This window comes from Solanum pennellii, chromosome 10 (assembly GCF_001406875.1).
Source record: "Solanum pennellii chromosome 10, SPENNV200".
In the NCBI taxonomy this organism is placed as follows: Eukaryota; Viridiplantae; Streptophyta; class Magnoliopsida; order Solanales; family Solanaceae; genus Solanum; species Solanum pennellii.
The window spans coordinates 63168430-63180768 of record NC_028646.1 but is presented as its reverse complement, the minus strand read 5'-3'; the positions used below and the strand labels follow the sequence as shown (position 1 = coordinate 63180768).

The 12339-nt window shown below is 31.9% G+C and overlaps 1 protein-coding gene and 1 pseudogene across 1 annotated transcript; one reads left to right on the top strand and one right to left on the bottom strand.

Annotated features, from left to right (window-relative positions):
* Positions 1-260: 260 nt before the first annotated feature.
* Positions 261-4433, top strand: LOC107032699 (cytochrome c biogenesis protein CCS1, chloroplastic). The gene is made up of 8 exons (XM_015234273.2): positions 261-817; positions 1633-1852; positions 1935-2046; positions 2473-2745; positions 2879-3147; positions 3520-3676; positions 3770-3853; positions 3959-4433. Exons 1-8 carry the CDS (start codon positions 406-408, stop codon positions 4115-4117), a joined length of 1686 nt encoding a protein of 561 aa, XP_015089759.1. The 5' UTR covers positions 261-405; the 3' UTR covers positions 4118-4433.
* Positions 4434-5230: 797 nt separating this feature from the next.
* LOC107032711 lies at positions 5231-7558 on the bottom strand (annotated as a pseudogene).
* Positions 7559-12339: the final 4781 nt, after the last annotated feature.

Below are 12339 nucleotides of genomic sequence, written 5' to 3'. Positions count from 1 at the left end.
TTTTCATAAACCATATATAAATTGTTAGGATAAACATATATAAATTATGATTTTTTACATTAAAAGTTAAATCATACAAAATTTTAATTTATACAATTAGATGAATAATATAATTTATGTGAATTATATAAATTAAACAAATAACAAGACTTGAATAAACTATAACCGCGAGTGATAACTTCCAAAACAGTGCCTATAAGATTTAATATCGTTTAATTGTTTGCTGCACAATTTTCACTTATTTATTTTGGACCACCTTAGGAGAAAAATCTATTTTATTTACAATTGAAGTACACATTTCATCTTTATGGATAAACGAACGAACCCGCTCGCTGCACCTCCATACATGGACTGAAGCAAAGCTCCAGCCTCTGCAAATTTTTACTCTCAAAAACTCCAACATCAATGGAGACTCTCAAGATTTCATCAAGAATCTCACTTGTGCAAAACCAAATTCTTCCCTTAAATATTAAACCTTATTCCCTTATTCACAATTCTCGAATTCTTGGTGTTTACAACAACAAAGGCCGTACTTTTTCTTTTACTCTTACATGTAAGCTCAACACAGTAAAAGGGAACAAACCCAGCAAGGAAAAGAGCCGGATTTCAGTTCCAGGTTCTGATGGTGTGGCACCACCAGTTGTTGAATCGGAAGAAGGGTCTGTAGGAAATGGTGGAAGGAAGGTGGTGGAGACGAAAAATGGTGTTGTTGGTTTTGGGCTTTTGAAGAAATTGCCTAGAAAAGTTTTAGGGATATTGTCCAATTTGCCTTTGGCTATTGCCGAGATGTTTGCCGTTGCTGCCTTAATGGCCTTAGGTAAATTTCACCTGAAATGTTTCTTTATGTTACTTTGCAAATAACTTTGAGATTTAGTGAAATACTAATTTGCCTTAGAAACAACTTGTTTACCAAAATAAAGCAAAGAGGATGTGGAGGATTCATATAGTCAATCCCAATTAGTTTTAAATTGAAGCTTAATTGATTGAGAATGTTGTGTTATTCGTCTCATATGCGCGATATACATATATTATGGTAGAGACACAAATGATTGTGATGTTACTGGTGTTGATTCTGTAGAAAATTTATCCAACTGCATTCTTATCCGTGATGATATGCATAATCATTTGTATGATTCCTATGTATAAACTTTCGTCATAGTTAAGTTTTTTCTATATTTCTTGATTTTTGGTTTGCACTTTTTAAACATAATTTTTTGAGCAGTAGCTATGCTGTAGACCTGCAGTATAGGTACATTCATGTTACGAATTAACAGATTTCAGTTTGGAGTTCTTATCTTCTCTCAATTCTCACCTTCGCTAATAAACCACAAAAGATATCATGTTTTTGTGAGATTCCAAGTCCATTTTGCTTTCCATATAAAGAAAAAACATTCCAACTCCACCTTCCATCTTTGCATCACTATGAGCTTTTTCCTCGGGAAACTAGCATGACACCAGAGAATTAAGTCTGTGTTAACGTATGGTGAAGTTATTGTTCAATATGTGTTCTTATTCAAATGTTAAATTTGACTATAAACTATTCTTTCCATCCTGATCACTTCTTATTATTTGTTCAGCTCAATATGAGTATTTTGCGGTAACTTGGTTTTATTTCTATTTGTTCCCCTGAAGGAACTTTCATTGACCAAGGCGAGGCTCCAGATTACTACTTCCAAAAGTTTCCTGAAGATCATCCTCCCTTGGGGTTTTTCTCCTGGAGATGGGTTCTCACCCTTGGCTTTGATCATATGTTCTCATCACCAGTTTTCCTGGGGACATTGGCTCTTCTAGGAGCATCCTTGATGGCTTGCACATACACAACACAGATTCCTCTTGTGAAGGTAGCAAGAAGGTCTGCTTTTCAGTCCACCTAGATGTAATTTTCTTTTTCTTCTTGGATTCTCTTAGTTAAAAGAAATTGACCGAATCTGCAGATGGTCTTTCTTACAATCAGCAGAGACAATTCGTAAGCAAGAATATGCAGATACTTTGCCTAGGGCATCAGTTAAAGACTTGGGTGTCATACTGATGGGAGACGGATATGAGGTATAAATATGACATTTCTCTTAGTTTTCTTCATGATTTGTTTCCTTTCTTGGTTTAGCTTTGAATTGTCCAGATTTAAGGGGCTGTCGTAGGAATGAGACTCCAGATGTTTATTTCTACCAACTGAAAGATCTCAAAATCCTGCTGGTGTGCATTGCCCCAAAGACAAAGTGCATTTGCTTTTCTATATTTTCCTATTAGTCCTACTATTTTTAATTTTTTCTTTCGTGTTATCCCATAAACAGAATGGAGAATGTACGATTTTGATTTGCTCCCAATGAAGCTGTAGTGATATTCTTAATCATTTATCTGCTCGACTCACTTATCTTGTCCTTGAATGCCTTTTTCACAAACATCTTTTAGTTTCTTACTTTCTTCAAAAATATGAATTTTTGTATTAACCTTTAACAATCTCTGTATCTTCAGGTATTCTCAAAAGGGCCATCTCTGTATGCATTTAAAGGGTTGGCAGGCAGATTTGCTCCAATTGGTGTCCATATATCTCTGCTGCTTATAATGGCTGGAGGAACTCTTAGTGCAGTTGGAAGTTTTAGAGGGGCTGTGACTGTTCCACAAGGTTTAAACTTTGTTGCCGGAGATGTACTTGCACCATCTGGATTTCTATCCACTCCTTCTGATGCTTTCAGTACGGAGATTCGCGTCAATCGATTCTCCATGGACTACTATGACAGTGGGGAGGTAGGCATAATCAGTTCCTTTCTCATTTGGTAGGGAGGTACGCAAATTAGATTATGAAAGACAAATGTGTTTCCCTTCCTACAAATTGCTGAGGACTCCCTTCTTCTCCCCTTGTTTTTAATATGTGTTGTAGGTCTCGCAGTTCCATACTGATCTTTCACTATTTGACCTTAAAGGAAAGGAAGTAATGAGGAAGACTATAAGTGTCAATGATCCCTTAAGGTATGGGGGAATCACTATATACCAGACAGATTGGAGTATCTCTGCATTGCAAGTACTGAAGGATGATGAAGGCCCGTTTAATTTAGCTATGGCACCACTGCAACTGAATGGCGGGGACAAGAAGTTGTTTGGTACATTCCTACCAGTAGCGGATGATAATTCACCCAATGTTAAGGGAATGTATGTTCTTCAACTACTACATTATCTAGATAATTGCTGGACTCATTGACGTATCTAGGCTATTGTGTAGTAGGTGCACCTGTTTATCAAACTACAGGAATGTGGTTTTTAGTGTTTTTCAAAATTCAGGAGAACATAGTGAAGAATCTAAGGGCCAGAAAGTTAAAAATATCATAAGTTTGTTTGTTAATCTCTATAGAAGCAAAAGCTTTCGATGTCAGATCCAAATCTTGATGGCCTGCTGGAATAACAAAATTTTGAGAGAAGATAGAAATCTTCAACTTGCTGACTAGCTTATTTCCTTAGTGTTCTCCATTATGTCAACTCCTCTGATTCTTTTTTTTTTTGTCCTTGTATCGGCTCAACATCCAGATCGATGCTGGCCCGTGATTTGCAGTCAGTTATTCTTTATGATAAAGAAGGGAAATTTGCCGGAGTCAGACGGCCTAATTCAAATCTTCCAATTGAGATTGATGGAATAAAAATTGTTATTGCAGATGCAATTGGGAGTAGTGGCCTTGACTTAAAGGTAAGCGCAATGAATCCTCATTCAGCAACAATTATTTCATAGTTTGTTTGGGTTTTCCCTTATTCGTGAATCGTGAACCATAATTTGATGCAGACTGATCCAGGAGTACCTGTTGTATATGCTGGTTTTGGTGCTCTCATGCTTACAACTTGCATCAGTTATTTATCTCATACACAGGTAAAGCTTCTTGCTAAACCATGGTCCATGAAAAACTTTGAGCTACCAAATTATGGAATCTCATTGTTTTTACATGTTTTTATGTGTATTGTAACTTTTCAAAAGCTATGGGCCTTGCAAGATGGAACATCAGTGGTTGTTGGGGGTAAGACTAACCGGGCCAAGGGTGAGTTTCCTGACACAATGAATCGCTTGCTCGATCAAGTTCCTGAATTAGTTGAATCATCTTCTCCCGAAGAACCTAATATTCTCAGTGGCTTATAAGTTGAAGTTGGTACAAAGGGTACTTGGTGTGTAATTAGCAGCTATGGTACAATGAGGCATTCGTTCAATGAGATATCAGAAATGCAGATATCAAACCATTGATACAGATTATGACCCATGTAAAGTAGCCCTTTGCTTTTGTTTGGGGGTATTTTTACACATGTATAGATAAGTTTGTATTGGAAATATGTTTGTTGGGGTTAGCTCCTTTTTTTTTTCATTCAAAATTTTCTGTTTGGATATAAAAAAAGGAGCTGTATATGATAGAATGATTTTTTGAAGAAACTTTAAATACAGAAACGTCAATTGTCTATTTCTTGACATTGGTACTTGATTATATTTTGTCAATTGTCTATTTCTTGACATTTGTACTTGATTATATTTTGAGCCCATTTAAAACCGCTTATAAGCCCAACCCAAGTGAGCTCGTTGATCCTTGAGACTTATTCGTTGATTTATTATGTATAAATTATAGGAACCACATATTATAAATACAAAATGACCTTTTATCCCTTTTAGAATTGAAATTACTAAAAATTCCTTAAAATTCAAGTAAGCGGGATACATCCAGATCGCACGGGATACATAACTCCTGATACATCGTATTTGACATCTGCTGCGATTAATTAGGAAGAATTACCGTGATTTGTGTTATTATTAACTGAAATCACGTAATTAATGCTCTACAGCTTGCGTAATTGATTAGTAAATTCAAATTTTAAATCAGATTAGCTTCCTAAATCAAAATTATTCTTGTAAAAGTTGATCTGCATTCTAAGAAATAAAAAAAAAGGTTTGAAGATGAATATCTGTATTGATCCATGCTTCGAAGTTTTGGTTTTTTACGAAGGTAGTAAAAAATAACATCGATGTGCTGCAAATAAAATATAAAAATAAGTATACATTTGAAAAACATTTAATAAAAATAAAATACTATTTACTGAAAGTGATGTATGATTTTGATATGTATAAATAACATACGAACACAATGTATCATATACATTATTATAAAAGCATTTATTTATAAAATTACCTGATCAGTCCAACAATTTTTAGGCTGAGACATGGCATAAAACCAATTCTTATTTGTCGGAAATGCAACGACATAATCCATCATTTCAAAATCCAATGAAGATGCTCTTGATTTGTATTTCTCTTCTGATGGTTTCCTATAGCATTAAGCGTAATGAAAAGATGTTATTCAAAATTGTAACAATAGCTGCAATTTGAAAATTTAACTGATTCAGTACAATTATATAAAACTTACTTTTTTGAATGAGCTTTAAGAAGCCCTGTAGTAACCCACTCAATAAACTCATCAATCAGATATGAAGGGGCTTGGTTTGTGATCTCACATCCTTGAAATGGAAAATTTGGACGAATTACATCAGTCATGACCGCTTTTCCTTTTTCACTTGACCCAAATGAAGTTAAATAAGGGGATTTGCAGTTTCTCGAAGGCATCCGGATACGTGCATGAGGAGTATTTATTTCGCTTCGGACAACAATATCTGTGATTGGAATATCAATTGGTAATTGACTGTCCGAAAGCAAACTTTGATTTTCGGTAAACTCCTGTTGATTTGCATGAATAGGCAGACTTCCTAGATCAGCAATAAGTGTATTCATGGTTTCTCGTGTATCTGGAGATATTGAACCAGATGGTGTAGAATCCTATATGGTTTACACTGATAATTAAAAATATATTGATAGACATATGATATTGATATGATACATGAAGAATAAATTACCGATGTATCTTCGTTCATTGTTCCTTCAAATAAATGATGAGGCGTTTGCGCTGATGGAGCATCCTGAATAAAAAAATGTACTGATCAATTTATGATACCTCAAACAACAAATAATTATACACAAAATGATTGTTAATGTATCAAGGACAGATAACAGCAAACTACGAATTGTATATATGAGACAAACAAATTTAAGTAGTCACATAGATATGTATCTTGCAATGGACTGTATCACGTACACACTAAAACAAAAAATTATAGTATCATACACATTAACTTGGAAAATACATATGTGAACAGTAAAAAACATGTATCATATTAATCCAATTAAACTGCAATGTATCATAATGATCAAATAAAACAGCAATGTATCATAATAATATAATTAAAATTAAACGTATCATACTAGCACATTTTCATGTATCATTGAAAATTTGGATGAATATTAATAATGAAATTTAATCTGCTATAATTACCTTGCTGTGTTCACATGTTTCATCAGTATGATGACTATTTGAATTTGGAGATTGAAGTTCTGAAACGTCCTTCATTACTTGATGATTCTTCAATGTATCTTCAGTCTTTATTTTTTAAAGAAAAATAAGTTAATGATAAATTATATAATTTTATATACAAATTTAATAAATTAAATTAAACCTGATTGTCAACATCAAGTTCCATTTGTATCGGAGAGGTTGCTTGGTGTCCATCATTGCCTTCTTCATCGGAAGCTTCAACCATGTGCGGTGTAGACTTGCCGCCCATATCCTTCATTAAATGAATTTGTAACATAATAACCTATGAAAATTATAACACACAACGAAAATACACATACATAATACATTACCTTTGATTGTTGGCCATCCTTCCAATTCTTAGAATTCATCACCTCAATGTGATTTGCCTTTATCAAATTCACAAGATACTCAAATTTACTGTCAACCTATTCAAAAAAAATTACACATTCAGTTTTATATTTATGAATTAATATTAAAAAAATAAATATCGTTACTTACGTATTCCTTCATATGTTGTTTCAGTTCTTAAATATTGGGATATACAGACTTATTTTGAGACTTGTGAAGATACATGGGCAGAAGATATATTAGCAGGCGGGGTATGTTCTTCAGCTGGCATTGAGAATGACTGATTTAATTGCGGCTTTAACTGCTTTGACAAAGTTTTTGAACCCTTTGTTTTATGTGTATCAGTATTCTTTCTCCTCTTGGGTGGTGGTGGAGATGATGTATCAGATACATGAGATGATCTTCTCAATAAATGATCAGGAGGGCTTGTTGAAAAATCCTCAAAACCTGACTTATCTTTAGTTTGCACTTTTTTTGCACCAACAGGTGGCGTGGATAGTTCATTTCTGTTGACCTCTTGACTATCAGGTAAATCAAGGGCTTCCACCTCATCTTGCGTTGGTGCAATGTTTGAACAAGTATTCTGCAATTAGAATGTTTTAATGTTTTAACAATGTTATGTATAACAAAAAAACTATTATTTACAACAAAAATTATAAAGCTTATTGATACACTATTAAAAGATAATTTAAAATTAATGTTACCTCGGAGAAAATGCTAGTCATTAACTTTTCATATTTTGGCTTTTCAGCCACCACTGTCCAATTACATATCCTCGGAATACCATTCGCTACTTTAACAGTAAGGTCTGGATTTAGAGTAGATGCACATTCGTAAATCCAAACGTTGAATGCATAAGGCATACCAAATAAGCGATACATCTGTTTGCTTTGGTTGAAGTCTTGCCTGAGTGATGTAATCAGCTTATTAAATGCAATCTGACCCAAGGATACATTTCATACCTACCATCTTCAACCATTAGAAATTCTTCTATACGTATGAAGGTCTCACCAAGATGGCATAACATGAAAGTATTGATGAAGTATAGTATTGTCATTTTCACAGATTCCTGTGTGGTCTCCCAATTACTCATTGCAAAACGCTGTATCAATCGACTCTTGGTTATACCCGTTTCACAATCAGGGAAATATTTTTTGTGATAACCGGCTCGAAGTGGAATTAGGATATGAAAAATCCTTAACATTTCCTTTGCATTTTAGGCCAGTTACAATGGCAAATTCCTTCATACCAAACACCAATACATTCCCATTAGCATGACGAACAGGCAGTACATCTTTATTTTCATGTCGCACCTCCAACAACAGCAAACACTTAGTAATCTGACCCTGGAAATTACATTTTGGAATTTCCACATATGGTCCAAAAATTGTTTTCTTGAACATTGCAACGCCTTCATCTTTTATTGATAATTTGATTTTATTCACAAAATCAAAATTGAAAGTCGCTCCAAACCTCAATGGATGTGCTGGTATTTTTTTAATAACATAATTCATGCCCTGTTTATAGAAAAAATAAAATATAAAATTGTACTTGTCTAATAACAAAAATTTGCTGTGATGTAGAAAATTTAAGACGCTTGTATTATATGAATGTATATGATACATCATAATCATATTCTTAAAATACATAGGAGTTATCAGATGTATATAATACATTTTATAAACAGACAACTATAATATTATATAAAAACCTTCATATTCAGTTTTAAGTGAATGTATATGATACATCATATTCAAAATTATAAGACACTGGATTTATAATATGTATATGATACATCTTATTAACTGATAAACTATAATATTGTAGATAAACCTTGTGTATCTGATACATCCTACGATTGTACCACACATGCTGATTTTACTAAATACAAAACACAAAATTATTGACATATTATACACCTTAAAACTGAAAAACACATGATGCTTTTACTAGTCGATAACACAAATTTACTGAAAAACCTTAAAAATGTACAAACATGGTGCTTTCACTAATACACAACTCAAAATTAGTGACAAACATTATGCATCTGATACACATTAAAACTGTACAAAACATGATGGTTATACTTAATTTGAAGTTAGTGAATCACTCTTCATTGTTAAATGACTTTTAATTTCATATTACAAACATATGCAACAATTTAAAATTAGGATTTTATCAACAAAAACACAAAATTATGAATTTTAAACACATACCTTAGGAAGTGTGGGTCTAGAAACAGTTGATGTAACTTTTCTTGGCCTTTTTTTTATGGATTTTTTCAGTCTTTTTCTTTGGCTCAACTACTTTCTTGTTCTTCATCAATAATGGGTCATGCAATCTCTTGGATCTGTTCTCAGCCCACATTTCATCATCAGAATCATACACACGTTTAGAATCACCACCTCCAGATTTACCCTCTTCCATATTATTTGTAAAATCACACGATGAAGAGAAAGAAGGAGACTAAAATTTTTACCCTTTAAAAACTTAGAAAATCTGCAGGAATTCAAATGGAGACTCCTAAAAAATATCAAATAGATATGGCTGCAAAATTCTACTGGAATTCAAATTTAGAGTAAACTGCTAAAACGTGGGGAAGTAAAATCACTTAAGAAGTGTGTTAATAGACAATTATACTCCTAAAACGTGGGAAAAAAAAAGGAATAAAATTTAATATGGTAACTTTTAATTGGGGCTGTTAATGGGGAAGTGGGTAGCTTGAAAATAGGATTTTATTTTGGTAAAGTAAAACTTGCCAATTGGCTGAAAAAAGGGTGGAAAATCTTTATGTATCTTTCATATTTTTTTAATTGGGGGAAATAAGGGATTTTTGAAATTTTTATAATAAGTAGGGATAAATGTTTATTAAGATAATTAAAGGAGTGTATTTAAGTAATTTTTCCATTTATTTATTATTGAACCATCTCTATACTAGAAATATTTTTGTTATTACTTCGACTCATATTTATCCAAAAAGTGGATCCTGTTCCGTTAATGCAAGTTAATTGGGTTTCAGAAAGCAACTATGTCTATTTTGTTGAGCGTGATGAAATGGGAAGGGGAAAATTAGCAAATTAGTGAAAAAAAATCTAATATAATTTGTAAAAATTTCCATATTTGATAAAATTAGTAAAAATATCAAAATGTCATTATTCTAGAAAACATTTTGTATCCTAATTTATTTTCTATTTTGTCTCACCTTAATTACACATTTTTCAACTCCCACATCACTCTCCCTCCCGTTTTTTTTCTTCAAAAATTGGAAAATATATTTCTAAATATATTCATAATAATTCCTTTGATTAAGGTATACATCTTTTGTATTTTATGTGCTCATTTTTTCATTCAAATTGAAACTGAACATCATATTGAGGTGAATATTTTACTGTGATTTATTTATATTTAATTCTCACATTGTATACAGACGAGTTTGTATTTTTTTTATTTTTGCATTTATCATAATGATATACTAACAAAGTCACTTCTGTATTTCAATTGAAGTTAGTAATAATTGTGCTCATTTTTGTATTTCAACATCAATTTCAATGACAATAAGCTTGTATTTCTTTTTTACTATATTTTCATCATAATTGTATAGGGGTGGGCATAAACACCGAAAAACCGAAACACCGAACCGAACCGAATTTTTTTAGAATTTCGGTTTCGGTATTTCGGTTTTCGGTTTTTATAAATTGCGTACCGAATACCGAACCGAAAACCGAAAAAACCGAAAAAAAAAACCGAACCGAACCGAAAAACCGAATGCCCACCCCTATAATTGTATATCAACAACTTTTGTATTTTATGTGCTCACTTTAACATTCAAATTAAAATTGATATTTTACTTTCATAGTAAAAACTAAAAATTGTATTACGTATTTGTGAAATATATTTTTCTATTTATTTGTATTATAAAAATATTATTGATTGTATCTCAATACAATCCAATCATTACATATGAATACGATTTAAGAAAGGATACACAATTCTGGAAAAAAAATAGCATACGAAGTGAAAATAATACAATCAGCTGAGGAAGAATGATTCTAAAAAAAATACAAATAACTCTGAAAAGAAATATGATATATTTATATTTAATAAATACAAATTCATTTGGCATACCTATTGAGATGACTACAAACTAAAAAAGAAATGCAATATTATTAATAAAAATACAAATGTTGAGTAAAAAAAAACAATTGACAAACAAAAATTAATATGAATACAATTTTTGCAACCTTCTTTCTTTGACTCTCTCTTTCTTCTTCGTCTACTATTTTTTTTCTCCAAACTCAAATACAAATTTGTATTCACTTGTGCATTAGTAAAACTCTGGCTCGTCATCCAAGAAAATAATTATCCAAGAAAATAAAAAAGGGTTCATGTCAAAATTCCCATACAAATTAATAATTCAACAATTAACGAATACTAGATCGAATATATTTCGCTGATTTTATCGAAGTTCCAGTTGAAAATTTCTTCTCCAAAGTTGTTTGTCAACGAAATTATACCCGTTTTCAAAATCTTCTCATCAAACAGAAAAAAAATGCAAATTTAATCAAACTCACTTCAACAAAGAGGATTTTGGTGTTGCCACCAATATAGGATAGTTGATGATCGTGAGGACGAAGTTGAATTCTTCCACCATAGCTACACATTAGTTTAACCTTTGGATTCTTCATTGTTGGTGTGTCAAAATTCACGTGAGAATGATGAAGAAGTCAAAAAAATTGCTTTTGGAATTTATTTTTACATTTTCTTTTTTATGTAAAGATGAGAGATAATTAAGTGATATATTTCTTTTATAAAATATTAAATTTGTAACTCATGAGTATTTTAAATGATATACTCCTTTTTAAAAATATTCTCTCCCCTGAATTTCTCCTTTCTATTATTAAATAACTGCATTCTTTCAATTAAAACAAATAAAAACAATGTGAATTAGACACATAACAAACTAAAGTATTAATTTTTTAATAAATATTGAAACTGTGACTAAAAAATTCTATTAAATATTAAAATATTGACATTTTACAAATTTTCTTAATACTATTTAGCCCTATTTTGATGATTATGGTTCTCAAACAATAAGGCCAGTATGGGAAGAGTATGGTTCTCAAACAATAAGTCCACTATGGGAAGAGCCAATAGTTGAAAACATTTTTTTTTGTTATCTTCATCATACATATTAGATTAAAAAGTTGGATTGCAAATCTACCTTTACCCAAAATAAGAAATCTTTTTTTAATTAAATGAATAACTTTGTTATATAAACCAAATTCATCTAATTGTATCTTGATGACCATGTTTCNATATATATATATATACTTATTAACTACCTCATCAATTGATAAGCGGAAACAAAATGACATGCCAACTAATCATGGCAAAGATTAGGGGTGATAAACAGTCGGATTAGATTGGTTTTGCATGGGTTGAATATGGTTTGAGAATAAATGGGTTGGATCATAATCCATCCAAATATAATATGGTCAAATATGGAATTGGTCAAATATGGTTTGGTCAAAATGGTTCTAACCTATTTAACCAAATTTGATTTTCAAAAACATAAATGTACCCCTCTCCACATACCCCGGGGCGC

Excerpts from the sequence above, each read along its gene's own strand:
- LOC107032699 (XM_015234273.2), top strand. The coding sequence starts at position 406 with ATGGAGACTCTCAAGATTTCATCAAGAATCTCACTTGTGCAAAACCAA. Across the intron at positions 1,853-1,934 it reads CTTGTGAAGGTAGCAAGAAG|ATGGTCTTTCTTACAATCAG; the intron begins GTCTGCTTTTCA and ends CCGAATCTGCAG. Across the intron at positions 3,854-3,958 it reads GTTATTTATCTCATACACAG|CTATGGGCCTTGCAAGATGG; the intron begins GTAAAGCTTCTT and ends ACTTTTCAAAAG.